We start from the raw sequence: 27,269 nt of genomic DNA on the forward strand, positions 1-27,269 counted from the left end.
AATTTATTTCGATTATTTGTTCGGAGTTCACATCCTTCTATACATACGCTTATTTCAAATTAATTCTAGAGATAAATATTTTATTTTACGAATTATATATCTAAAGAGAAAAGCTGTAAAAAAAATTACTCTGTGTACCATCATAATTTTTCTCTTATTTTATCTATAGTGTGTATAAGTAAAGAATCGAATTTTATCTATCGAAATATATTCTTATACTAATAATTTATTATACTTATTACTGTATATATTCACAATGATATTTATATAAATAAAAAAATATATATATATATATATATATATATATATATATATATATAAAGAAATTCTCTTATACATTTTTACATTCTACTTATATACACTTTACATTTTTGTAGTTATAATATTTTAAATGTTTAAAAAGATATATATAAACAGTAACAGTACTTAAAAAAAAAAAAAACTTAGAATACATGTTCCAGCAACAAATAATCTTAGGGAAAAAGAAACTCGTTGGTGACAGTTGGCTCTGGACTTTGGCTGGAACTAGCGGAACTAAGAGTCTCATCTTTTATTTTCAAAGCGGATGAATCCTTGTCCTTTTTATTATCCTTTTCTTTCTCTTTACCCTTATCCTTATCCTTATCCTTCTTCTCCTTCTCCTTATTATGCTTATGATCATGTTTATGTTTATGCTTATGTTTGTGCTTTTTCTTATCCTTTTTCTTCTTTTTACTCTGTAAGAAGTATAGTGATACATAAAAAATCTAAAGTATTTTTTTTTCATAACATATTAAAAATAATCATATATTGTATAAAAATATCTTTTACTATATAAAAAATTTTATATACCTTATTAACAGAGTCACTTTTTGATTTATGCTCGTCTGGATCCTTTTTAAACATTCCTGGTTCGAAACCTACTGGACCAGGAGTTCCCATGATACCAGGTAATGATGCAGAATTATCGCTATAATATTCGGATTTTACTTTTCCGTCACCAGGTATCGGAATTCCCCGTTCATCTTGCTACAAGAAGAAATAGATTTGATTTATGCTAATAATGACAAAAGAGAAGAAAGAGAAAATTCATTTCTCATACATTGTTTGCTATCTTCTGTCGTTTTACTTCTGTCCCATGCTCTGCTGAATTTGGTAGACCAGTAGGATCTCTATTTGGAGATACTTTTCTCTTGTTCAGACCAGGTGAGTTCTCAATTTCATCGATTGTTTCGTGTCTTACATGTTGCACTGGTACAGGTTTCACCTAAAACAGACAGAATGTATTAATAAAGAAAATTTTATTATTGCATAAAACGCAGAAATGTTAAACGAATATCTTACTTCACGTTCAGGACTTGGTGGACCAGCTTTCCTAGGTTTCATAATCGTTGCGAGTTCGGGAATGGGAAGACAAAATGGAACTTTTGTACCGTACAGTGCATAATACAAATCCACTAAATCGCAACGCAGTTTTGCATCGTGCGACAACATACCGCTATATGACAAAATTATGTGTTAATTAATTGACTAATAATGTAAAAAAGAAAAGTAATTTACACAAGAAAGTTTAAAATATTGCCGCACTTGATCAAGTTCCATATACGGTCAACTAAATCTGGTCTATCCAGGCGATGTTTGTGAGCTCTCTCAAATGGTGGATTTTCTACCATTAAGCGTACAAGTCTATGACGTATACCAGGATGTGGATCCATTTCCGCCATATCCATTAGGAATTCCAAATCCTCCCACTTACCATCTACACGAGTAAAATCGACCAGAGCTTCTAACGCCGCGATTCGAACATCTGAAAAATATCAATTAATTATCAAGAATATCGGCAATTAAAAAAAAAGAGATGTAATTATTGAAATCTGAAATATTACCTATAAATTGCCCGTAAGCTGCATATGCTCTAAAAATATGAGGATTGCTTGGAAGATGACCAAACTTTTGTAAAATACGTATAACTTTCAGACAAGTTACACTGACAGTATATTTGTAGCAGGGTAATAATTTTTCCAAATTCAAGTTTCTTGTGACTTCCTCTAGAATGGCTTTTGTGTCAATTGACAAAGACTCTGCTGTGATAGCCGTTCTGTAATGACAAAAAATTCTATAACGATGAAAAATATATGAGATGATAATTAGCTTTACATCAGAACTATTGCTTAAGTTGATAAATGACAGTCCTGGGTTTGATTTTAGATAGTCATCCTATATATCTCTAATTATTTGGGATAAGGTGCAATAGACTTTGTCTGATAGAATACCGCAGACAGATAAAATTACCTCCACAATTATATACATGTATACAAGTATTTTTATCACATAGTCAGATCTATAGTGAATAAAAATTCGAATGTCATACCCCAGTTGCACACTGATAACTGGTGTAACAGTCGCACCTAAAGCCTCTATTAACGCGGCTCTGTAATAATTGTCGGAATATCTATTCTTGCTGTTATCATTATACTTGAAGAGATCCATTAAGAAAGCCAGAACTTCCGGTGGACAAATACCATGGGCATTGCGTAATCCTGCCATTGCAACCGGTATAGTCTGTGAACAGATTCAAAGTTCAGAAGAAAATTTTGTAATTAAGATATACATCTCTTACATAATCCCAATACATAAGTACGGAATATATGTTAACTTGCGAAATATATATTAACCTTTTGTAGAAAGTAATGTTGAAAATTCGAAAAGTTGTTTTGCTTAATAATTCGTCGACAAGACGCCGATCCGAATAATTTTCTAAATATGGCTAACATTGCCGGTGGGCCCGCCCAAGTTGCTACCATAGCATTAGCTACCTGTAAACATATATATAAGTAAAATTGAATTAAACAAGTAAATATTTAATACCGACTGACCTTTGTCAAACAATGAGCAGCGCGAAGTCTAACTTTATAGTAACAATGCTCGTTCTCGATTGTATCGGTCAATGCCAATCGTGTGGCAGGTGTTGAATGATGCTGCAAAGCTACAATTGCTTCTAATTGTGCAGTAACATCTCTCTCGTGTCTCAATTGATATTGCCATTGATAATCGGGTTGCTCAATCTGCACAGCGCGCATGATTGTCATTTCAGGATCAAGTCTGATCCATAATACTGGGGAGTCACTATAAATAAGCAATGAATTCTTTTAAAAGATATTTGTAAAAAGATAATACAACTCTCTCATATGATGTCTTTACAATTATTCGCGTAAAGTCTATAATAAAATCGTTATCTTACTCCATAGCAGAGAGATCCATATCAACCTCTTCACCAGTACATAATGGAATCTTCTTTTTCTTGTTTCTACGGCTTTTACTATGGCATGTGATATCCGCCCTGGCCATTGTACCTTCAATTTGTAAAGTATGCTTAAAGGTACCATCAAGTTCTTGAATATTGACTACTAACGGACCAACATATTTTCTGATTCCTCTTTGATGAGCAGTGTCTTGTCTAATTTCTAACTCCACTGTATTTCTATATTATATATATTTTAATATATCATATTTTAATATATATACATACATACAGAATGTAAGTGAAATAATAGTATATGCAATTAAATTCAAATAGAAAAGCACCTTTTTCTGTTAAATACAAAACTTAAGCTGAATTTTGCATGTCCTCCTGTTCTGACCCATTGATCTATGAATACTGACATATCTTTGCCTGTCACTGTAAAGATCGCTTTAGCAAATACATTTGTACTAATTAACATATGTGACCATAGGCCAGACTCAATCTTTTGTTGCGCAGCATTGGCTGCCAGAGATAATTGTTTATTAAATACCTGTAAAAAATTAGATATCGAATTCAATCTATTATTATGTGGTTGATGAAGAAAAAAAAATTTACTTGAAGTAACAATTCTTGTCCGATTCTATGTTCCAGCATTCTCATAATTAGATGTGCCTTCTTGCGGAGAACTTCAATGTATCTAGGAGACATCGTATGTAAATTTTTAATCGGAAAATAAAATCCGGGATCGGGAGCTCGAGGAGCAGGTGCTGGAGTATTGGCTGCAATGGGCAATGGTGCTGGTGCTTGAGATGGATCCAGTATTATGCCACCAAATTGTTCTTCATATTTCACAACTTCTTGTAACTCCTACAAAGTTTAACAAAACAAGCATAACAAATATTCTGAAAAGAATAAAATATATTATTATATATTGTTATAACTTGTAACTACTTACAGATTGAATCCATTCTCTATATTCATTATTTCCAAAGCATTTCTTGGCATATAATCCTGTTAGATATGTAGAGATACCCTTAGGCAGCCAAGTATCTGACCAATTGTGCATAGATATGAAACATCCAAAAAATTGTTCTGCAATTGCTTGCGCCATTGCTTTTTTAGTAATATATACTTGATCTATAATTGCAGTAGAATGTAACAAATTTGTGCTGCAAGAAAATAAATTATCATAAGAAAATATAGTAATAGCATTAAATATATATAAAGAATATATAAATATATTACTTTTATTAATTTAATATATAAATATATATGTAAATATATTAGTTTTACTTTAGAATGCTCATAGTAGCATAAGCATTGATGTCTTCATCTATCTCATCAACAAAGACCTGCTTGTAACAAGAATATGGATATCGATTTGACAAGATTTCTTCATAAAATTCAAATGCTTCGTGCATGTATTTCGCAGATACTTTTAAAGATGGCAAAAGTTGAGGTAAACAAAAATGAGTCACTTCATGCATATAAGGATCCACAAAGATCTCAAAAGGTCTATAAAGAAAAAAGATTCACATTATTATATTGTAAATCATGTGTATATTTTTTCTAATGGGTTCTATTTAATTTATTTACCCAACTGCCAGTGCAATGTTTGGAGCACATGCAGGAGTATTTAGAACATAGTGAAACGTTTTTCTACGCATGTCAGGTGTATATACAACTTCAACTAAATCTCCGCAGGAAATGGCAGTCATCGAGTCATCGACGGTAAATTCCAATTTCCAAGTGCATGGTTCAGCAAAACTGTCCACACATGGAAACCATAATCTAGATGAATTTTCATAGCTGTATGTATACATATGTGCGCCTCTCTAAAAAAGAATCATTATTGATGTGAAAAAAGAATTAATTTGTCTAATAAAACTTTGCTAATGGAAGTTAATAAAGTTTACCTCAGCTAAGGTTCCTTCACAATTTGGTACTACAAAATGTACACCTCCTTGTGGCTGTTCCAAGGAAAATTCGATGCTAATTCTTATTCCCCGACCTTCTGCGACTAAGTGTGCTGCATCCGGCGGTATTTGAACTACTAGTTCCCCAGCATTGTTATCAGGGTCAACTTTTTGAGCTGCTGCTAAATGCATGTTTGAGAAAAATTCCAGGGAACGTCTAAAAAGATTTTATAGATTAGGTATAGATTAATAATTTGTAATATTAAGCTATGAAAAAAGAAATCACTCACTGTTTACTGTCCCCTTGGCAAATATCCAGAAATGGATCAAAATATTGAAAAGGAGCCTCATAAGTGTCATTTAAGCATACTCTATATATCCTGCATTGTTTGGCATTGAGCTTTATCAGCCTTAATGTATCTCGCAGTGGAATAATTGTCAATTCGACAAATCCAATTATGCTTTTCCTTTGAAAACTTATCCCTGTCAAGCTTACTATCTGATGAGCTGTAAAGTATCAATCAATAATTATTTCAATAGAAGTGGCACAATGTAATCATAAATATAATTTTTGGTATAATTTTTCTAAAAATATTTTTATTCATTATATTGCATGATTATTCATTTTGTATTTTCTGTAAAATGCTCACAATTAGAGATATATGACAAATGAACGCAATTTCAATGAATATTGACTTAAGAACTTTTCAAAACGCAAATACAACAAGAAAAAAGCATTTATTGAGCATTTAAACGTTTTGAGCATTTTTCACCAGTGTCATTTCAAAAAAGATACTTATAATTTATATGGACGGCTGGTATCACCCGTTTTTTCTTTTTTCATATTTTCAGTTATATGTAATTCTCGTATTCATAAAAAATTAGAGTAAAACAACAAATGTAACATCCCACACAAGCCACTCGATATCACTTAAAAGAATCAATATCAACTTGTATCACAGCTGATCATAACAGAGACCATCAGAGACTGCAACAACTGCAGAGCAGTGATGCCAGAAACTGCAGAAAAGAGAGAAGAGAAGCCCGAGAATCCAGAACAGTCATCCCCTCGATCCTCGATTCCCCGATTCTTGATTTAAGAAGGAATGTGGAATAGTGGAATGTGGAATATGGAATCCGTATTCAAAACGCCTCTATAGCCGGTATTCATAGTCAGTTCTTATATTTGATTGGCACAGATTATTATGCTGGACTGCTGATATGGGGCGCGTTCCATTAACGACTGCACGCTCGCGAGCATCATCTGTCTTTGTTTAACTTTCGGTGAACGACAAGAATAAAATGATACCGTGAGCGTTGCGAGCGTTAAATGGAACGCGCCCATAGTGATAGGTGATATATTAAGTGGGTGCTTTCCATTTAGTGACTCAAATCGATACAAGTCTAGTGAAATCATTTATGCTTCTTTCAATACCAGTGAACAACAAAGATAGAATGATACTCTGTGTCGACTTGAGTCACTAAATGGAAAGCACCCAATATATGTATATATGTAGAAAGTAAGAATGGAAGTGTGTATTAATATATACTTAGTAGGTATAATATATAGAAATCTGTGGCAATTGATGAATGCCCCCTAATTTGCTAATACCCCCCTCACCCCTTTTACTTGGGATCCTTTGCTCATTTTAGAAAAGGCTTCGTTTATATATTTTTATATATGTGTCTACGATTGGACTCTAGAAAAGAACCTGGAAGAACCGTCCTTTGTTTATCGTCTTTTAGTGTACGTTTTATTTATACGAAAATGAAAGATTGTTGAAGATGTTGTATACATTTTCGATAAGGGAAGTCTGACATGATTTGATAGACGATTCAAAGAACGTTTATTTGAAACGAAAAGTTTGACATTCTTTAAAGAATATTTTGCGACATCTTGGTAACATCTCGAAAATGGATGAGGGACAAACAGATAATACGTAAGTTTAAAAGAAAAATGTATTAAAAAGGAGATATTCTGTGTAAATCTTATAAATTTCTGTTCTTTTTTTGCCTGTTTCATAAATTTTCTACTTGAGAAAAAATTACAGCTATGTTATTTTGTAGATTGCAATATTATTTTTTGAGAGAACTAAAAATTGTTTAAGGAAGATTAGAAATTTAAGAATTGTTCTATCTTTTAGAATCTCTAAAGTGGATTGTTCCAACAATACAGCTTTACCTGTAGTAACAGCTGATTTAGCAAAGCTTAGTATAGATATTAACTCTTCGCCTACAGAATCTACCAAGAGGATTCTTAGAAAAAGGATGCCTAAATCTACTGCTAAAACAGATGTCCTTAATAGAAGGTAATAGTTTAACATCAAATTGTAATATATGTTGATCTTTCACATCTATAGCATATATAGCACCTTAAAGCACATCTATAGCATCTTATATATTTGCAAGATGTAGCCTCAAACCAAAAAAGAGGAAGGTTTCAGAGATGGACATAGAGGAAGAAAACATAAAGGAGTATTATTTGGATAAAAAGATAAATAAGAAAATTAATCTTGAAACAATATATGAAGAGAGCGACAATGCAGGCGATGATATTGGTATGCGCATGAGTGCAAAGAGATTTAAAAGAATGTTACTCTTCTCTCAAACAGCTTCCAAGGCAAAGAAGAGACGCGCAAAAGTAAAGAAAGTTTTTGGATCTAAGATTAAGCATGTAGTGAGGGGTGATATAATGAAAAGTTATGTGACTAGTATACAAATTCTTGAAAAAGGACCGATCATGATTGATAAAGAACTCTTGGAAAAGATTGACAAGATTGGACAAAGTTCTTCTTGTGTTTAAATATTAATGATCCGATCTTTCCAGTTCTTGCAAGTATGCTGTTCTATTTCGGGATTTTATATTATCTCCTTCTATACTTGCATAAATCTATAAAAGGAATTGTGTATAAACAAAAAGAGATATTGATGTTATTACAATAATATTTAATTTAGATGTGGAAATTTTTGTCATCTTTTTATCAAAAATATTATATGATATGAATTTTTTTGGATCAATATTTGTGCATTATATAGATATGTGCTGACAAATCACAAGGACCATAAATGTGTGATAATCATATTTAAATTTGCATATTTGCGATTTATCTCATTTTCATTAATATGTAATAAGAGAGAGAGAGAGAGAGAGAGAGAGAGAGAGAGAAATATATTCATAATGTGAGGATTAATAATATACTTTATATTTCTTTAAACAAAATGTTTGTACCACATATTGCATTTGTAGTTTAGTTTAAAAATTCAACATATATACATATATATACACACACACACACTTACATATTTAAATAATAATTAAAATAAATATTTTTTATAAACATTGAACTTATGTAACTTATGTAAGAAGACACATTATTCTTAACAATAAAATAGAAAGACTGATAAATTGAAAATCTAAGTAAAAAAATTTTTTTGGAATAAAATGATATATGTAACTTATGTAAGTGGCATTGTTTTTAAATATAAAATAGAAGAACTGATAAATTGAAAGTTAAAGTAAAAAACCATTTTTTTTAAATGAAATATTTTGTTTTTGTGAAAGTTGTATATGTATGTTTTGTTGTATAGGTATAATATATTGATATTATCTTATGTATGTAATAAGAGTCTTGTAAGTTGTATCTATTTTAAAGATTGGTTGCTCTAAAGACAGAGAGAAGGAGTATCATCATATATTTATATCTTTATAAAATTATTTTATTTGTACTTTTATAAACTAAAGGCACTAATTCTTTAATGAATATAAAATTATTAAAAAATACAAAAAATTGTGTAGAGATAATATCTTAAATCTAAACTTTTTCATATATATTGTAATATTGTATAAATATAAAATCTGAATATATCTGATCCCTTGATCTGATAGACGTAGTATTTTAATTAATATTGTTTCATATTACGACTTTTTTTTTAGAACACATTTTGTCTCATATTTTGCACAGCCATTATATTCTCTTAATCTAGCTTTATTCTCTTCGTATTCCATACTGTCCAGTTTGACACAGGCGCATCTAGATGTGCTTTGTATATTCGCAGTCTCAAACAGCATTCTTGGTACTCCTACCCAATCTCTGTCAATTCCACCACTGTTAAATACAAAACAGATCATATAATCATGTCTTTAAGAAAAAAAACTGTATTTTCTTTTTTAGTTTTTTCTTTAATATTAAAAGACTGTTAATATATAATCCATAAACAAATCCTTACCTCTTTTCGGTACACCAGAATAAAGTACCAATCTCTGGATTCCATTCTATATTACAGGGTGGAAACATTCTTTTCTGTTTCTCTTCCAATGACTTTTCCTTTTTAGCAACTAGTAGTTTTTCTTGTACTTTATAAAACTCTGCAGTTGGACTGCCATCTTGATTATAATATCTACCATATAATTTTCCTGAAAAACAAACAAAATATTTTAGAAAGTGTTAGGTTTGCAAATTGATCCACCTCATGCAATGTTCATGTATTAAATATAATGCACAATTCTCTCTTTTTGCGCAATAAATAGAATATACCTTTCTCCTTATTCTCGCTGCATAGGTTGATAAAATATTATGAGAGATTCTCTTTTGGCTTTTATTAGAATAAAATTATTTTGAAGTGGATCAACTACTCTTATGTCCTTGTTGCAGTTTAACTAATTGTACCTTTGTAAATGTAGTTTGCCTTATAAAATTGCAGCCAATCATCCAATGCCTTAACTTGTTGCGCAGACAAGCTAGATATGTCATCTGTTAAACCTTCGTTGTCAAATTCTCCAGTAATAAATGCCAAGGAAGCGTCGCAACCTATAAACGAATAATACCATATATACATAGTAGCCAGTATATGATACAGCTTTCAATGTAAGAAATAGTTACCGGTAAAAGCGTGGTAGTTTCCCCCGGGTCCGTAATGCTTTTCACCTTTAGTTACATCAAAAACTTGGCCCAAAATCGAGAGATATAGACCGTTCTTCAGATTTGTATATTGTTTCAATTCTCTCGTAATGAATATCCTTTGCTCTTTCCCAAAGGCATTATTATTTAATCCAAGATATATCGCGTCAACTATATTCAACCATGTTCCAGCCATCAAGTGAAATTTGATTTCCCTGATCAAATTGCGCGACTGTAGAAAATACGCGATTCCTAATAACAGCAATAGCCAAAGATATTTGGAGGACATAATTATGTTGTTCACGAATACTCAGGGATTCCGGCATGTGCACGCTACTCCAATTTTCAATGATCTTTTACAGTCTCTCCTTTTTATATACATCATCTGTAACCTCAAATTATTACAGATCCTCTACATTGTCGGCTCTAGTCGACAATCCTGCCTGCGTTTTAGAACTACGTAGCAAGGTCCATAAATTTCCCCTCCGTTGGTAACACAAGATATAAGAGAAAAGTAAAATCAGTTATAAGGGTATGAAGATATATACAAATAAAAGATAAATGTCTATAAATTAATAGTTATAATAAATCATATCTTAAGCATCGCATTCAAACTTATTAAAGTACGTAATAAGTACACATATAGTACGTATCAATTATATATCGCTTCCATCAAACGAGCGGTTACTATAAAACTCGTTCCGGCCAAATGGCGAACGAGGCGAAGACATTACACGCGTTGTTTAATAGCTTGATAAAAATTACTCGTAATAATATCACGCGCGATTATGCTCGAAAACAAGATACGTAGACTTCCAGAGAGCTCCAACTTCGCCTCTTCTCGTGTTTGTATAAAAAATTAATATATTATTTATATTAATCAAAGCTAGAGGGGTCCTAGAATATCAATAATAATGATAATGATAATAATAAATAATAATAAATATAATATAATAATAATAATAATATTTTAGGACTCTAGTTTAAAGCTATTATATATTAACTTTCAATGCAATAAATTTTGTATTTCTCTCTGTTTTCTATCTCTTTCTCTTCCTATATCTTAAATAAGCGACAAAAATAATTATTAGAAAGAATCAAGTGGCAAAAGAGAAAGAGAAGTCGTAGGGAAAATAATTTGCAATAGTCAAGCCTTTCTAAAATGTCCACATAGTAAAAAGATAATCATATATAACTTATCTATATCTCTATTACAGATAAAGAAAAATATGGAATCTCATCTTTATCTTTGCACTGCTGATATATAAGGTCAATCGATCGATTTAGAATCAACCAAATCATTCCCAAACTTTCAACTAGTTTCGTTAGTCAAGAAACGCGATCGATCGTTTCATCCTGATTGACAAGAGGCGCGTGCCAAGTTTGACATTTACAGATCTACTGATGTCTATATCAACTGATACGACAACCGGTAGCCGGACACTGGTAAACGACGGTCTAAGACTGGAGGACGGTGGTCACGCTTGGCTAACCAAGACAATCGGGATCAACGGTCAGTCGTGTGTCGACGTGTATCCTTGTGTTGCACCATGCGAGAGTGCATCCGCGATTTTCTTCATCATCCAAGTCATTTCTCTTCGCGAGCTCTGTCAACAACGATCATCCGTCCTTCAACAGTGCATCTTCATCGAGAGAGAACGTGATAATTGCGATGTGATTAGTTGTTGTTAATTAACGTCGATATCTTATTTCTGCGCGTGAGATTGCAACTTTCTATTTTGCATTTGGTCGGTTCCATATTTCACTATGTAAAATCTATAAATGACGATTAATTGAAACGTAATAAGACGCGAGATGAAAAAAGTTTGGAAAGTTTGCCTGTATAGAGGTAAAAGCTTGTAAACTTTATTGCAAATACCTAAAGTTTAGAGAACCTGTTCGGTCAGATTAAATTGTTCCTCTTAAAATCGCATTTCCTTTTTGTAGAAGATAGTTGTTTAAGAAAGAAACAACACGAAATTAACAAAAAAATTTAACGATCAAGTGAGGAAATTGGCAGACAAGAGCCAAAGCGCGCGGGCATAGGTGTGCGAATTTATTACATTTTTATTAACTAATATACATTAAAAATGTACGTTTCGGACCGCGTTTCTTGGTCAATCTTTAGCATGGATATAAATGTATAAAGATTAGATTGGAATTTTAAAACTTGACATATATAACATTTGCAGTTGCAACTTTCAAATTTCAAATTACGATTAGTAACCAAAAAGAAGGAAAAAAAATTTAACGCGAAGATTTTATACAAGTTGTCCCAGGGTTTACTCAACAAACTGGGGGAAGATATTCTACAAGTGGAAATCAGAAAAAAAATATTATGAAGTTTGACTAGAGAAATGTTTTATTACAAAGTTAAAAGCAAATATTAATTAACGGAACACGAAATAGGTAACAACCCATTAGTCCCCTAACAACACATACGTTCCAAAAACGTCCAGAGAACATTCAAAAGATATTTTACATCCTCTATGTTAGGGAATACCATTAAAATGCCAAGAGTGTTTTCAAAGAACGGATATAAAACATTCTCTGAATGTCTTCTGGACATCTTTTGAACAAGTGCTTTGTTAGGATTGCTAATTTATATAACGATTGAGATCTAACAGCTATTGATGTAAAAGTAATAATCATACTGAATCATAATGATATGAATAAACATAGATAAGATAAATACTTTCTATCTCTCGTATTCTAAACGCGTTGGAAAATCCATGGTTACCTATTTCATGTTCCATTTCAATTTGCTTATAGCTTTATAATAAAGCATTTCTCTAGCCAAACTTCATATAATATTTTTTTCTTATTTCCATTTGTAGAATATGCTCCCACAGTTTGTCGGGTAAACCCTGGGACATCCTGTATACGAAACGGGGTTGTCAGGTATCGCCTCCGCCGCTCCGTTTGTCCTGTTGGCACGCAATTAGCTTGATAAGATATCGCTGAAACGTGTACAAGAAAGACATCATCGATCGCACTGTAAGACTCAAAGATCCTCAATATGCTCCAATAGTAGTTTCTCTACAATTTGTATAGAATGAATACATTATGCAGTTTTCGCGACTCGCGCGGTTCGCGTTCGTCCTGTTCATCTGTACAACGGCTGTGACTTTCTGCGTGCTCTTGCTGTTTCCGGATTTCCTCGCCGCTGACAGAAGATACTCCGCGTCTCGGAAAAAACAGACATTCGTAAGAGAAACAAAGAAAGAAGATGGAAGATACACTCCGAGACTGTCTAACGCTACGAGGATGATGTCCTTTGATAAATACCTTCTAGAGAGAGGCTTCACCGACAAGCAGGTAGAATCTTGAGTTTTTTATCGACTTACCATTTTATTTTTTCACGATATAGAATATATGTTTTTTTTTTAATCGATAGATTGAAAAAGAAATTTGAGAGAGCGTTGGATAAGCATCGTGACATATGTTTCTATTAGATAGGTAAAATGTCTCTTCTTGGAAAATGGTTGTTGGCGCCAGAAGAAACTCCACCGCCGCGGTCTAACATCACTGATAGAAATTACTTGATTCTGATCTGGAAACATGGGCCATTCCTGGAACGTAGACACATCCGGCGTTTCACGAAGAACAAGTTAGTTATTTCTTATCTTTTTTTTATCAGCCGTGATCATTTATCTTGAAATTCATCATTTGCGAGAAAATAAATCGATTTCAATCGGATTAGGTGTGTCAACCTTGTAACCTGAAAGAATTATACTTTGTTTAGATCGATAAGAAAGTACGATATTGTGTATGACTTATTCTTTGTACAAGGGGGTAAAATATCGACAGAACTTTATGAAGTTATATATATTTTAGATTTTCACCTTGGGAACGATGTTCTGTAGAGAATTGTACGCTGAGCTACGATAAAAAGGATTTGCACCGAGCAGACGCCGTAGTGTTTCATTTGCACTTCACGAAGAGTTCTTCGGAGCTGCCAGTGAGAAGCCGAGCGGATCAACGATGGATTTTTCTGACGGACGAGTCGCCCTTTCACACTTTTCTGTACGGCAGGCAGAGATTATCAGACTACGACAATCTATTTAATTGGTCCATGTCCTATCGAATGGACAGCGATGTACCGGTTCCCTACGGAAGAACGATACGAATCCCTGACAATGTTTCCAACGCTAATGACAGACACTGGGATGTCATCGTGAAGACTACCAAGACCAAATTGGTCGCCGTAATGGGCAGCAACTGCGGTGGTCGTAACGGACGATGGTCCTACGTGAAAGCACTCAAATCATTGCTTGGCGACGACCTAGACATTCTCGGGAAATGCCTGAACGGCAACAGGACCGTCTGTCCGGGCCACTTCGATCGAAACTGCGCCGCCTTGAGCTCATACAAGTTCTACCTGTCGTTCGAGAACTCCAATTGCCGGGAGTATCTGACGGAGAAGGTGTTCTGGAACGCGTATGGCAAACTCGCAGTCCCGATAATAATGGGAGCATCGCGATACGACTGTCGGCGATTGTTGCCACCGCACTCCTTTCTTCACACAGACGAATTCGCCAGCGTGGATTCGCTCGCCGATTATCTCAAGTATCTGGACCGCGACAATAATCGATACATCGAGTATCACGAATGGCGCGATCGTTACCGGGTGATTAACGAGCACGGCTACTTCGGCAGCATATCCAGGCACTATTGTCGCGTCTGCGAGGCCCTGCACTACAACTCCATCGCACCAAAAGTCTACACGAGACTCGAGAATTTCTGGAGCAATAGAGATTGTGCTCCAGCGAGCGCTTAGATGTTTCAGCGTGTCGTTAATTATGATTATCTAGTCTTCACGAAATATGAATTAATTAAATGGATTAATCTTTCATCAGTAGCTCTTGAAAAGAATTTGTGCAGACATATTACCAATTTGTCAGATCGAGTTTTTTTAGATGCATTTATCTATATAGCAACTTTATAGAGAAAAGAATAAAATTTTATATTATATATTAATATTTATGATATAATCATAATAAAAAAAATTCTTATGAGCGTTTTTTCTAATAATAATATGAAAAATTCAAAATTATTGTAGCAGCAACAAATTACAATCATTAGCCACTGACAAAAGAGATTGATTTTTCGCGTTTTTTTTTTAAATTATTTATTACTTATATTATAACTTTAGTGTGTAGATATAAAATTCAATATTGATTTCAATTAGACAAAAGTATGAAAAATTAATTAAATGTATTTATACGAAAAAAGTTTGATGATAAATAATATAATTTTAATTAACTCGATTATATATGTGTGATTCATTATTATTTGTTATATATTTAAACTGATATGTACATCGAATTGTGAAATACCTTTATGAAAGAGATATATGTAAAGAGAAATGATACTCTCTTCTTGCATATACGATAATACAATAACAAATTCATAATTGCCGCCTAAACAGTAATTCATAAAAATTCTTTCTTTCGAGAATATTCAAATTTTTTCCGCTCGCGTAAATTTTCCAAGTATATGCAAAAGTTACGATATGTACTTTGCAACATTTAAAGTTTGCATTCTTAATAATTTCATGAGTGCGTAGAAAATCTTTTTAAATCTCGATACAAGGATATCGAGCTTTATAAATTCGAGGAAACATTCGTACGTTAATTTTTAGGGAAATTTTCTTTTCCCGTTAAATTTCCGCGAAAAGGGTAACTTTCTCGGGAAAGCCGCTATCCAAGGAGGGGCGGAGACCGGCCGCGATTAAAGACGAAACGAGGATGCGATGCAACGCGACGACGACGCAGAGCGGAAGTAGTAGTGAGAGAGATAGACGGCGACTCCGTGCACATGTGCAAATGGCAGGCGGCGAGTGACATTTCCTTCACTCCGTGTTTTTTCGTGTCGGTCTACGTAACCGATTCCTCCATCGTAAGGGATCGTCCCCGAGAGAATCCCTCCTCATCGCCCCCCGATTCGAAATCCTCCCCGGCATCCGCGGGGTACGTTGACCGGGTTCATCAACCGGTGGAAGAGGGCGGCGACGGCGCGAGCGAGCACGCACCTTGGAAACGAGGGAGATTACAGTTTGTAGAACTTAATCGGATCGGCAAGAGCACTTACGGAAAGAGAGAGAGAGAGAGAGAGAGAAAGGATGGCGAAACTGGTAAACGTTTGGCGGGACGATGAACCGGTGAAATTGACGTGCAAGCAAATGCCGTTGATCATCGACGAGAGTTTGACGGTGAGCGTTTGACATCCCGTTTGACATCCTGCTTCCCCGATTCCTGGTGCGCCACAACGCCTTATATAACGACGATCGCTTCCTCGCGGTATTTCCTTAACCTTAAAAAAAAAGAAAAAAAAAGAAAAACGCAAAAAAAAACACGTAAGGTTCTCGAGAGATAAGAACATGACCGATCGCGATTTTGTAGCTCGTTTGTCATTGATTTCGATCGATCGACGATCGTATATTGTTGAAACCCCCTGTCGTCGCCGACTGCGACGAAGGCTAATAGCATCGTAGTTGTTCTCGCACTTGTGTCTTATTTTCTTTTCGTAGACGCGGTTGTACGAGCTTCTGATTTCTGTATTTTTTGTCGTCACTTCTCTTTGCATAAGACAAATGAGGAGATGTGTAATATCCCTAGCAATAGTAGATTATTATTGTTATAATACAGTTTTAGCCTTTAAAAGATCACTGCATAATATTCCATATTGTCGTTAAAACAAATGTAACTGCAAACTATATATATATAAAACTTTACTTGTGTTCTTTTAGATGATCATGGATATAAGTAATTTAGGAGCAGTCAGTGATAGTCCTTTAGTGCGTGGTAAACAACTGGATGAATTTACAAGAAAATTGGATATGCTCACAAAGGAAGAAATCAAAGCATCATTTGAAGTTACTTGCAAGGATATACTTGCCATTTTGGGCCAGGCAGAACCATGTGTCGGTTGTCGAAGAAGGTAATTATTCTCTTTTGTTAAAATAATATATCATTCTGCTCTTGTGCCAGTAAATGACGATAAATTATTCTATGTTCAGTGTTGAAAGGTTGTTCTACGACTTGATGAAGTCAGGACATCCAGCATTGGATCCACTGGTTATTACTCCCAATGGTCTGCTTTCTATAAAAGACGACGTTCTGGAGTCACCTCAACGACTTTGCACGATATTGCATGGACATAGGTATTTCACCGATGATTGGGAAAACGATTATTCAAGAGAGAGAGAAAGAGAATCATTGTCATTTATGTCTTTGCAGCGCTAGGTTACATAATTTAATGGAGAAACAACCGAGAAATAGAAAATCCCGGCGATGCGTATTGCATTCTTTGGAAATTCAACGAATGCGACCGCCATCGAACGCATGGAGGGAAGTATGGGATTGCATGGAACTACCGTGTCAACAGGAGTTGACTTTAATCGAGACTGATACACTTGATGACACTTTGGAAACTTATCTACGTAAACATAGGTATAAATTTTATGTCTATCTCTTAAAACAATGCGAAACACGTTTTAATAACATGATCGCGATTTTTCAGGTTTTGCGCCGAATGCCGTAACAAGGTATTATTGGCGTCGTCTCTCTTGACACGAGAACCCGAACCTACAAAAGAGAAAGGTTACGTAGCAGTTTTATATTCTGGAATTAAGCGTTGTATAGCTGATCATCATGTTCACTTGCCGACTATCACGGAATATATTAGTACCCTTATTGGTCGCGCGCAGCCCGAACTCATGGGAAGGTACTGATCTCTAGTAGTATACATATTTTTGTGTAATATTCTGAAAGAAATAAAGACACGTTGTATTTCAGAGAGCGCCATGCGAAGACGCTGGAAATTGCTCAAGAAGAAGTACTTACATGTTTAGGTATATGTATCGCGGAACGATTGCATAGAGTCCATAGACGGCTGAAGGAAGAAGAAACCGTGTGTAAAGTATTAGCCGCGGTCGCAATAGATGCATTATCCAGAAATTTCCAGGTAATGAGATCTTGTCTGTTATAAGATAATGTTAATAATATTAAGGAAAAAGAAATCTTTCTATATTTATCATTACATATTTACATACAATTTGTCAGACTGTCAAGCAAAGCTAAATATCTTGTCTTGCGTAGATGGCAGTCGAGGTGAAACAAGGTATCTCTCAATTAGAATTGTTATACGAAGAAATTACAAGGGAGGAAATAGCGAAACAGCAGAGGCGTGAAAAGTTGCGGCTTAAACGTAAGAAAAAGAAGGAACGTCGTTATGAAACAGAGGAGAAGGAAAATTCCTGTGACGTATGTTGTAATATATATTTTTGCAAGATATATTCTTAAAATTATTTAAATAATTTTTTTCTATTAAGAAAATATATAATACATCCATAGAGAAATAAAATTAAAATTAAAAATTATTTGCATATATGTACAATATGTAAAAAGTTATATATTTTGCCATAGTGTTCAAACGAAAGGCAAGGTAAATCTTCCTGTAGTTGTGCAGAATCAAAGCCGACGACACAAAATATCGATCGACATAAGGTATACGAAACTTATAATAGTAATTTACATATTTTTTATATGCTTGTCCATGTAAAAAATAAATAGTAAGCAAACGCACATGTGCTATACAAGTTTTGTTTTTTATTTCAGTTACAGGTATTAGATCCAAAAAACAAAGGGCCACCAACATGTAAATGTCCGGATTGTTTAAAAAAACAAAAAACACCTAGTATATCACAATCGCAAAGTAAAATAGAATTAGCATTCCCTGTGAAAAAGACGACAAGTGCACAAAAAGCTATTAAAAGCGGCACTTCCGAAGCAAAAACGAAATTTAGTACAACTCAATCAAAACAAAATGACACATCTCTCAAACAATTACCTCAAGAGGATTCGTCCGATACTTGCAAATCGTGTAAGGTAAGATGACTATACTAATTGTAAGTTTTTCATAATTTTACATTAAATTTAATTTTCAAAAATAAAATATCTTGAATCCCTTTTTTTTCCTCGTTTTAAGGAAGTTGAAAAAATTGACGAGGACCAATGGCATGCATATGACAAAGACTGTAAAGATTCTGTGACGACCAATGAAATGCTGCTAAATGCTTGGATAACCAAACCTAGTAAAGCTAGATATACTGTAGATAAAACTAGATATACTATGTGGATAGAAATGAAGAAACGTCTCGAAATGTCCCAAAAAAAAAGTCACTCCTCCAGCGAGCAATCGTCACAAGATTGCGGATATTCTTCTGGACACAATATCAGTAGTTCCTCTCTTCCTAGTACGCCGGAGGGCTCCGAAGTAGCCTGCAATGATGAATGTTGTAATCACGAAGGGGCTTGTCACGATAAACTTAATCATTCCAGTCCTAGTATCTCTTTATTACAAGAAGGAGGTTTGACGCTCTCGCAAATGCTAAAGGTAAAAATTTATAAACAATAATTTTTTCTTTATAAAAATGCATTAAATTCGGTACTTATGTATTGTTTTCAGGATTCCAATTTCTCTGATGATGACGAGAAGGAGAGTTATATTCCAGCGGAGGAAGTGTTAGAGTTCAAGTCGCGAATGTGTCAACTTACAGAGAAGCGGCAGGAACTCCGACAAACGCTTAGAGAACGTTTTGCTATGTTATGCAACCATCAGAAACCACTTACCATTTTTCACTAAGAATTCCTACTAGTTATGGTAATTCAATACAATATCTCTGACATTTTTCTTCTTTTTTACATTGATTTACTGCCAGTAGAGCGGGAGACATAAATACAATAGATGTATTTTGAATAATTATTATTATTTGAAGTCAACTTTCTAATGTTAATTAATGCCGAAAATGTACAGACACATACACATATATACATATAATATACATCAAGAAGATATAGAAACATAATATTACTTATCTTTGCAAGCAGAGAATTGCATATGATAAGTAAAAGATATTAAGATGAAGAAGATGGTTTCAAATCATAGTCGAATAACATTGACTTTGAGAAAAATACAAAATACACAGATCATAAGACTAGAAAATTGAATTTGATTGTATAGATCTGTACAATTGAAGTAAACGTAGATATTTTGTATGAATATGCCTTGACTGTTGAGAATATGGCAGGTCCGATTCTGTTGCGTGCAGTAAATGCGAATTGTTATAGACACAAGTTCTCCACATGATTGCTGTATATTTAAAAAAAATATTGTATTTTCTTGAAAAATTTTTCATTTTCAAGATCATATATTTATACGGCGATACGATTATTACTCGTGTCAGTGTTGTAATAATAGAGATGCGATGGAACATTTGTCGGAATCTTGATATAAAATGAATGTATTGCATTCCAATATAATATATATATATATATATATATATATACACATATATTTTATTATTCCGATGTACATCCTCTCTGTGTGTAACTATTATTACACATTCATACATACACTGCAAAAACATTCTATAAAAAGAATTATTATCGTAAATCATATTTACATATATTGTATGTTGCATAAAAGTTATTAAAAATATTTAAACTGCTCAATACTGGTAATCAGTTGTGTAATCAGATTTAATTCGTCACTGAATTTTCTTCTCTTGTTTCAGGTATATACATATGTTACAAGAATAGTGTCCTTTCTGTATCAATTGAACAATAAGAAAGGAACTGTCTATGTCTCTTATGGGTTTATTTTTCGTATTTACATACCTCAATTGATTGCGTTTAAAAAAATAGAAAGAATAGTGAATTCTGTTTCTCAGCATATTATAATTGTAATAGTTTTCAAACCTGTTCAATCGACATATTGGGCGAAGCACAAGCATGCATTTGTCCCACCGAAGCCAAAGGCATTTTTCAAAGCCGTTCGACGCGTCGTCGTCGTATTCCACTTCGCCTTCGTATGCGGTGTGAAGTTCAAACGAGTCTCCATATCCAGATTGTCTAGATTCAACGTGGGTGGTATCACGCCCTCCTTGATTGCCAAGATCGTGAAGGCAGCCTCCAGATTACCGGCGGCACCTAATAAGTGTCCGTGCGCACCCTTGGTGCTCGTCACCGTCACATTCTTACTGTGGTCCCCCATCAGCGACTCGATCGCCTTCACCTCGATCCCATCGCCTAATGGCGTGGACGTGGCATGCGCGTTTACGTATGTTATTTCCGAGGTCTCGATGCCAGCGTCCTTCACCGTCCGATCCATCGCCAATAACGCGCCGATGCCGTCTTCACTGAGTGCCGTTATGTGAGACGCGTCGCCGGACAAACCATAGCCCAGCACCTCCGCGTAGATGGGCACGCTCCGGGCGAGCGCGTGGTTCAGCTCCTCCAGCACTAATATCGCGGCGCCCTCGCCCATCACGAAACCATTGCGATCCCGGTCAAATGGTCGCGATGCTTCCTGGGGCGTGTCGTTTCTCGACGTGCTCAACGCACGTAGACGGCAAAACGCAGCTATCGCCAATGGGCAGACGCACGCTTCCGCACCACCGCATACCATCACACTCGTTTCGCCACCGCGGATAAAGCGGAATGCGTCACCTGCGGAAAGTAATTATGATGTATTAGAATAGGTGGAAACGAAATAAGATCTTTCGCTAATCAGAGAATTACCAATGGCATGCGCTCCCGTCGCGCACGCAGTTGACACAGCATGATTCGGTCCACGAAAGCCATATTTAATACTGATCTGACCAGCTGCCATATTCGGCAATATTCTTGGTACAAAGTATGGACTGACCTTACTGTATCCTTTCTTCAAAGCTTCGTGTGTCATACACACATCTACTAGATCTATCATGCCCATTCCTACTGCAACTCCAGTGTCACGTCTATCGTTCTCATCATTTGGTGTCCATTTTGCATCCAAGAGTGCCTCTTCTGTAGCTATCAGTGCATATGCAGTGCCAGAACACATTGTGCGTAACTCACTTTTCGTAAAGTGAGAGTCGATGTTAAGTTCATGAGGAGCATCTCCTTTCGGTATCAACGCAGCTATAAAAGATGATTTAATTCAATAATATTTCAGTTTCTCCATTTTATATGGATTAATTGTCATACGACTATTGTACAAAAAATAAAATATAGCTTTGAGTGATACTTATAACAGTACTTGGAGTTGATAAATATTCTGTTTATATATTTATGGCATAGGCACAGAAAATAAATTTACAACATACATATTTGAAAGCAATATCTTACATACTGCTCACCTATTTTACATGGTAACTTGTTGTAATCCGGTTCGGAAAGTTTCGTGATTCCGCATTTAGAATCGATGAGAGCTTCCCAAGCATTTCGCGTCCCGACTCCCAAAGGAGACACAATTCCTATCCCTGTCACAACAACACGGCGTTTGGTCCTCGCGATAGTTGTCAAGGACCGACTGATGTTTACGAGTGGTATAGACATTGCGGGTTCTCCAAAAATATTAGACAGCTTAACAGACGCTTTGTTTTCAGTAATTATGCAAGTTGCATCGCTTCATCATAATCACGTAAAACATAAAAATATTTATAAAAATGCGTTGAACTTTTTTTTTATTTTATGAGAAGGTATTTAATGTATCAATCAAGTAGTTATTTTTCGGTTTTTTTGACACTTCCATTTCTTTACTTAAGTATCGATAATCTTATGTATTATTATATGATTTCTGTTTCCTATTGTTATTTCATATTAAAAAAAAAAAAAAGGAACATCTTTATAATATTATTTTGCCAATTTCTTTTAGGAAGGTCCAAACAGCTTTTAGAGGTTTCACACAATGTTCTTCAACCAATACCTATTGTCAGCTATTGTAGACCCGGCCTAATTCTAAAGGCTGAAGGCCTACTACATTTCTGCTACATTTATTGTAGATCCGGCCTTAAATACTACTTTACCCTACGGATAAAATTTCCGAACGCATCTTAGAAACAAAAAGATCGGCGCATAAAATTGCAGACGTTCTACTTTGTCGACAATAAAAATAGATTTTATATTTACATCAAAATCTTATTGTTAATTTCTATAATTTAAGAGTAGAAGACATTTTTTTAATTAGAATTGTTGGTGCAGTTAATCTTTCAGCATTAACACCTTTATACAATCATATGCTATTTTAATTTCAGATAAAGAATACTCGAAATAAGAATTGATCAAAAGATTGGAAACACAAAAAGAAAATGGTTTTACATATCATCAAGAGTAATAATACATTACAATGACAAATACCAAGAAAGATAATACAATAAAATAACACACAGAGAATACGTTTAAAAACTTTATTTTGGTTCGCTTTTTGTAATTGGGAAAAATATATATATGTATATATATGTATGTGTGTGTGTGTGTGTGTGTGTGTATCGCATGTACCTGTAGGAACTTTGGGCTACAGATTATGTCAGGGATAATCGTCGTTTAAGATAACATATTAATTTTAAAAAAAGAATTAAAACATGCAAATGTCACCAACAAAATAAAAAAAAAAAAAATCTTATTTGTACACTAAAACTAATATTTTGTTAAATCTAAATATTACATATGCGTTGGTAACAAAGTAATATAAAATATTGCATGTTATATAGGTTTTTATACATGATTGTATGCAAGACCTGACTTGTGCTTTTGTGCAGCCTGCGTTTCATATACAAAAGTCAATATATTGTACAAATCATAGATGATAAGAAATATAATTGGACATAAAGTGTAAAATAAGTTTTCAGAAACGTAGATTTTTTAAGGATTCAAATCAAGGAGAAAGGGAGAGGTAAAAAGAGAAGGAAAGAGAGATTAAACACCTCATTTTTACCCTTTCAATGTATCGAATAAAGAGCAATTATTAATTAATTTTTTTATAACAAAATGCACAGTGTTCCCTGTATGAATAATACACATATTGCGAGTACTAAACATAATGTACTTTGTAGATTTCATATATTTCTTGATATTCTGTCCAATCATCATTTCTATGTCCTTATAACATAAAACAAAGAAGAGAGGAAAAGAGAGAAAAAAAAAACAAAGATAGAAAATCAAAATAAAGATAGAAAATCCACATTATTATAAAAAAAAAGAAAACAGTTATCTCTCTAACTTAAGTGTCTAAGCAAGATTTAAAAAGAAAATATATGTTTTTCAACACATACAATATAAAAATTGGAACAATTGATGTATATACTGGAAATAATATTTTTTAATAAACGTAATCAATGTGTATTTCATTATAAAGAATATATTCCGATTATAAAACCAGGCGTTTTATTCGATACAATGGAGTGTTAAATAAAAAAAATGGAGAAAATATTTCTCAATATCTTTTTCAGGACTAATTTATCCTAATCCGCCCCTGATCTTATGCATGGCACGCGATTATTAATCAACATTCTAAATTTCGACGCTGAACAACTCTGTTAAATCGTATAAAATTATGTACAGCATCGCGATACTCTTACTATTGTGCTTTACTATGCCTCGGTATTACTTTTTATTCCCTTCTGTATTCATGTCTCGAGAACTCAAAATCTTCAACTAGCGCGTATATATATATATATATATATATATATATATATATACAGGATATTCCACCAAAAGGTAAAAGAGATAGACCATAACAAATATATATCAAATTAAATGGTTCGAACTGAACTCTATTGGGATAGTAGTTGCTTATAAAAACTATTTAACACGAATGTTGCTTATAAAAGCTATTTAATGAACGGAGAGATATACATATTTTTTTGTAACAATATGGATATTTCGATGTAATAAAAGTTGTAGCACTGTTTGAAACGAATACAACGATTTAATGTAAATATGATTTAATGTAAATATTTTATATATTATACGAGTTTTATTGGCTTAAAATATCGTCGGACGACGTCTACCTTTTCATTTTTAACCCTGCGATATGGCCAACTTGTGACTCGCGTATTATGATCAAATGATAACATAACATACGTCAATCTCTAACGCACTTACATCATTTCAAATAGAGCTACAATTTTTATTGTGTCGGAATATCCACACTGTTATAAAAAATTATGCATATTTCTCCGTTTCTTAACACAGATAGCTTTTACAAACAATTGCTATGGTCATAATAGAGTTCAGTTTAATTCGTTTAATTTGATATATATTTGTTATGGTCAATCTTTTTTAGTTTAAATGTTAAAAATAAAATGAAATGGTCACTTTTGATGAGACACCCTGTATATATGTACACACACATCCATGTATAAGAAAATCTAAAAAATTATATATAACACTTATAACCAATGGCATCGAATGTTTCATTAATTTTGGTCATCAAGAGAAGTTAGTTTATCTAAAATTCCGACAAATGTAGGAAACTGCGAATTTGCTCTGTAAAGAGGAGAAGATAGAATTTTCTTTGAGAGGGAGAGGAGGGGTTCTAAAGCGTCAATAAATGCTTCTTTCTATTCAATAGGGCAACACCGTTCGTTCGCCTAGACAAAAATCTTTCCCATATTAGATCAACATCATTTATGTTTTTTCAAATCCCTCGATTTTTCTTTAAGCATCTCGCTCAATATATCCTTGAGCTTTCTCTTTCTTGACTAGATTCATATTATACAAATATCTCTCGCCTGATGCCATTGTACACACCGAGTCTGCAGGGACGTCGGGTGTTAAACGTTGGGCTTGACCTTGCTGTTCTCGGACTCAAGCGGGTAATCCGAACAATACTCGGAATGCGTTGCCCATGCGGCAAGCTACCAATATTATAAATCATTGATATAATTATTAATCATTAATACAAATCGATAAAAATCATAAGATACATTGTGATTTAATATATGCGACATAAACTGAACTATTTATACCTGACATGTACGACTGCAATACCACTGATTTCCGCATCCAGCGCAAACAAATTGTGCAGGACGAATCATGCATCCTTGACACTTTGGTGGAGCGCTTGGTGAAGGCGGATTGTCTTTTGCCACTTGTTTACCGTCCCTTCCGCTCGTGGAACTTCCTTTCCTATCGTCGATTACCGTTGTTTCTTCCTCTACATCTTCCTAGAAGATTCAATCTGACAGTTGGAATATGCACAAAAATATGTGTGAATAAATTGAAAAAAAAAATTATTTATACCACTTGTATTAAATCGTTGGAGTGAGATTGCGCAGAGGAATTGACGACGGGGGTTATAGTTATCTCTGTGCGAGCCTAAAAAAAGTCTCGTATTACTCGTATTATCAAAAGATGAATTTATTTCTCGCCCAACTTCTCACCCAGATAGTGAACTCCGGGTTTCTTCGGAAATCTAGATTTTCCATAAAACTTATACTGTTCATTTATATACTATTGTTTGTTGTTATTTATATGCTATATAAAACTTGGTTATAATACGTTCGAACATTCGAGTACCGCGACAGTCTCATGGTGTTAAAGAAAACTGCAGACTATAATAACGCTGATTTAAATTGCAAAAAGATTAATAATTGCAAGGAATAAAAAAAGCAAAAAACCTTGGAAGAAGACAGGATATCGTTTATGGAAACCAGATTAGAGCCTTGATACGTCTGCGAAAAGTGTTGGGTTGTGGCACTCTGCTGCGACATAGACGCCACCGCCGCCGCTGCCGCCGCCGCCGGAGAATTCCTTTCTCTTTCAGGTGCGGTGAGTAATCTCGCTAAAGTAGGTGAAAAAGTGGTAGATCTTGGCGATTGCGCTTTCGTTAGAATCCCATGAAGCAACGAACCAGTCGGTTGAGATGCTGTATTCTGGCTGGCTGCGGATGAGGGTATCGCTACAGGGTGAAGCGTCACGTCCGGATAATTCTGCGGTACCTTAGCTGCAGTACCTTCACCTAAACAAAATATTGAAACGTGACTGTAAATCATTAATCACCGGCCAATCGGCGAATGTCGTTGCAAATTAAATACATCTCGTAATTTATGAAATAAACTAAATTAATTAAGTTAAAAATTCGAGGAAACGAACATTACCTTGTTGGCTCATCTTGGCAAATTGCACTAATATATCTTTGTAGTTCATAGAATCGTTCGTGCTCGGGTTGCTTTTGCACGATTCCGTGCTAGATGGTCTCGAGTCGGTATTATGTCCCGTTTCGACCATGGCGCCGCCAGCTCCGAGCCCGATATTCACTGAATTCCTCATCCTTCGTCCTCTGTGTAATTAGAAAAATTATATTAGTTTTATAAGATGTGTCTTAATCAAAGAAATGATGATAATTTAACGAATTACATTTTATGCCGATCCAATATACCAACATACATTTTATTTCTCGAAT

General features: G+C 34.3%; 7 protein-coding genes across 14 annotated transcripts in view; 3 read left to right on the forward strand and 4 right to left on the reverse strand.

The window, feature by feature from the left end:
• Positions 1 to 333: 333 nt before the first annotated feature.
• Taf2 (TATA-box binding protein associated factor 2) lies at positions 334 to 6,186 on the reverse strand. Its single transcript, XM_070304248.1, has 18 exons — positions 5,939 to 6,186; positions 5,430 to 5,647; positions 5,140 to 5,356; positions 4,820 to 5,058; positions 4,517 to 4,738; positions 4,179 to 4,392; positions 3,839 to 4,090; positions 3,565 to 3,773; positions 3,221 to 3,460; positions 2,856 to 3,105; positions 2,655 to 2,795; positions 2,351 to 2,541; positions 1,866 to 2,077; positions 1,567 to 1,786; positions 1,324 to 1,477; positions 1,082 to 1,246; positions 832 to 1,008; positions 334 to 716 (listed from the first exon to the last, which is right to left on the reverse strand). The coding sequence occupies exons 1-18, from the start codon at positions 5,981 to 5,983 to the stop codon at positions 474 to 476; spliced, it is 3,609 nt and encodes a 1,202-aa protein (XP_070160349.1). The 5' UTR covers positions 5,984 to 6,186; the 3' UTR covers positions 334 to 473.
• Positions 6,187 to 6,619: 433 nt separating this feature from the next.
• LOC138937506 (uncharacterized) lies at positions 6,620 to 8,932 on the forward strand. 2 transcript variants are annotated; one of them, XM_070303854.1, is made up of 3 exons: positions 6,620 to 7,079; positions 7,284 to 7,448; positions 7,555 to 8,932. In XM_070303854.1, exons 1-3 carry the CDS (start codon positions 7,054 to 7,056, stop codon positions 7,940 to 7,942), a joined length of 579 nt encoding a protein of 192 aa, XP_070159955.1. In that variant the 5' UTR covers positions 6,620 to 7,053; the 3' UTR covers positions 7,943 to 8,932. The 2 variants fall into 2 exon arrangements, with proteins under 2 accessions (XP_070159955.1, XP_070159954.1); XM_070303853.1 differs by having other exon boundaries at positions 6,628 to 7,079; positions 7,549 to 8,932.
• On the reverse strand, positions 8,887 to 10,479 carry LOC138937505 (neuferricin). Its single transcript, XM_070303852.1, has 4 exons — positions 10,020 to 10,479; positions 9,807 to 9,947; positions 9,367 to 9,553; positions 8,887 to 9,245 (listed from the first exon to the last, which is right to left on the reverse strand). Exons 1-4 carry the CDS (start codon positions 10,324 to 10,326, stop codon positions 9,056 to 9,058), a joined length of 825 nt encoding a protein of 274 aa, XP_070159953.1. The 5' UTR covers positions 10,327 to 10,479; the 3' UTR covers positions 8,887 to 9,055.
• A 1,167-nt stretch (positions 10,480 to 11,646) lies between these two features.
• Positions 11,647 to 14,964, forward strand: LOC138937645 (4-galactosyl-N-acetylglucosaminide 3-alpha-L-fucosyltransferase FUT6). 2 transcript variants are annotated; one of them, XM_070304103.1, is made up of 4 exons: positions 11,647 to 11,711; positions 12,875 to 13,355; positions 13,493 to 13,647; positions 13,875 to 14,964. In XM_070304103.1, the coding sequence occupies exons 2-4, from the start codon at positions 13,104 to 13,106 to the stop codon at positions 14,815 to 14,817; spliced, it is 1,350 nt and encodes a 449-aa protein (XP_070160204.1). In that variant the 5' UTR covers positions 11,647 to 11,711; positions 12,875 to 13,103; the 3' UTR covers positions 14,818 to 14,964. The 2 variants fall into 2 exon arrangements, with proteins under 2 accessions (XP_070160204.1, XP_070160207.1); XM_070304106.1 differs by lacking the exon at positions 11,647 to 11,711 and adding an exon at positions 11,794 to 11,886 and having other exon boundaries at positions 13,092 to 13,355.
• An 879-nt stretch (positions 14,965 to 15,843) lies between these two features.
• LOC138937580 (gametogenetin-binding protein 2-like) lies at positions 15,844 to 20,349 on the forward strand. The gene is made up of 11 exons (XM_070303979.1): positions 15,844 to 16,251; positions 16,789 to 16,979; positions 17,059 to 17,202; positions 17,279 to 17,491; positions 17,562 to 17,765; positions 17,837 to 18,005; positions 18,140 to 18,304; positions 18,467 to 18,547; positions 18,659 to 18,928; positions 19,029 to 19,436; positions 19,509 to 20,349. Exons 1-11 carry the CDS (start codon positions 16,162 to 16,164, stop codon positions 19,683 to 19,685), a joined length of 2,112 nt encoding a protein of 703 aa, XP_070160080.1. The 5' UTR covers positions 15,844 to 16,161; the 3' UTR covers positions 19,686 to 20,349.
• Positions 20,350 to 20,397: 48 nt separating this feature from the next.
• Positions 20,398 to 22,826, reverse strand: LOC138937581 (3-oxoacyl-[acyl-carrier-protein] synthase, mitochondrial). Of its 2 annotated transcripts, XM_070303981.1 has the most exons (4): positions 22,791 to 22,826; positions 22,222 to 22,490; positions 21,623 to 22,003; positions 20,398 to 21,550 (listed from the first exon to the last, which is right to left on the reverse strand). In XM_070303981.1, the coding sequence occupies exons 2-4, from the start codon at positions 22,418 to 22,420 to the stop codon at positions 20,805 to 20,807; spliced, it is 1,326 nt and encodes a 441-aa protein (XP_070160082.1). In that variant the 5' UTR covers positions 22,421 to 22,490; positions 22,791 to 22,826; the 3' UTR covers positions 20,398 to 20,804. The 2 variants fall into 2 exon arrangements, with proteins under 2 accessions (XP_070160082.1, XP_070160081.1); XM_070303980.1 differs by lacking the exon at positions 22,791 to 22,826 and having other exon boundaries at positions 22,222 to 22,758.
• A 431-nt stretch (positions 22,827 to 23,257) lies between these two features.
• The window catches only part of LOC138937458 (enolase-phosphatase E1), a 36,458-nt gene continuing 32,446 nt past the window's right edge, over positions 23,258 to 27,269 (reverse strand). For 3 of the 5 annotated variants that reach the window (XM_070303772.1, XM_070303768.1, XM_070303769.1), the window contains 5 exons: positions 26,965 to 27,146; positions 26,485 to 26,825; positions 26,108 to 26,182; positions 25,834 to 26,031; positions 23,258 to 25,722 (listed from right to left, as the gene is read on the reverse strand). In XM_070303772.1, coding sequence (XP_070159873.1) covers positions 25,639 to 25,722; positions 25,834 to 26,031; positions 26,108 to 26,182; positions 26,485 to 26,825; positions 26,965 to 27,146 — 880 coding nt within the window. In that variant the 3' untranslated portion in view covers positions 23,258 to 25,638. The remainder of the gene's footprint in view (positions 25,723 to 25,833; positions 26,032 to 26,107; positions 26,183 to 26,484; positions 26,826 to 26,964; positions 27,147 to 27,269) is intronic. The other 2 variants (XM_070303770.1, XM_070303771.1) reach the window with 2 other exon arrangements.

Source organism: Polyergus mexicanus, unplaced genomic scaffold (assembly GCF_030449975.1).
Source record: "Polyergus mexicanus isolate NDT 795.1 unplaced genomic scaffold, iyPolMexi1.0 SCAF_11, whole genome shotgun sequence".
NCBI classification, from domain to species: domain Eukaryota; kingdom Metazoa; phylum Arthropoda; class Insecta; order Hymenoptera; family Formicidae; genus Polyergus; species Polyergus mexicanus.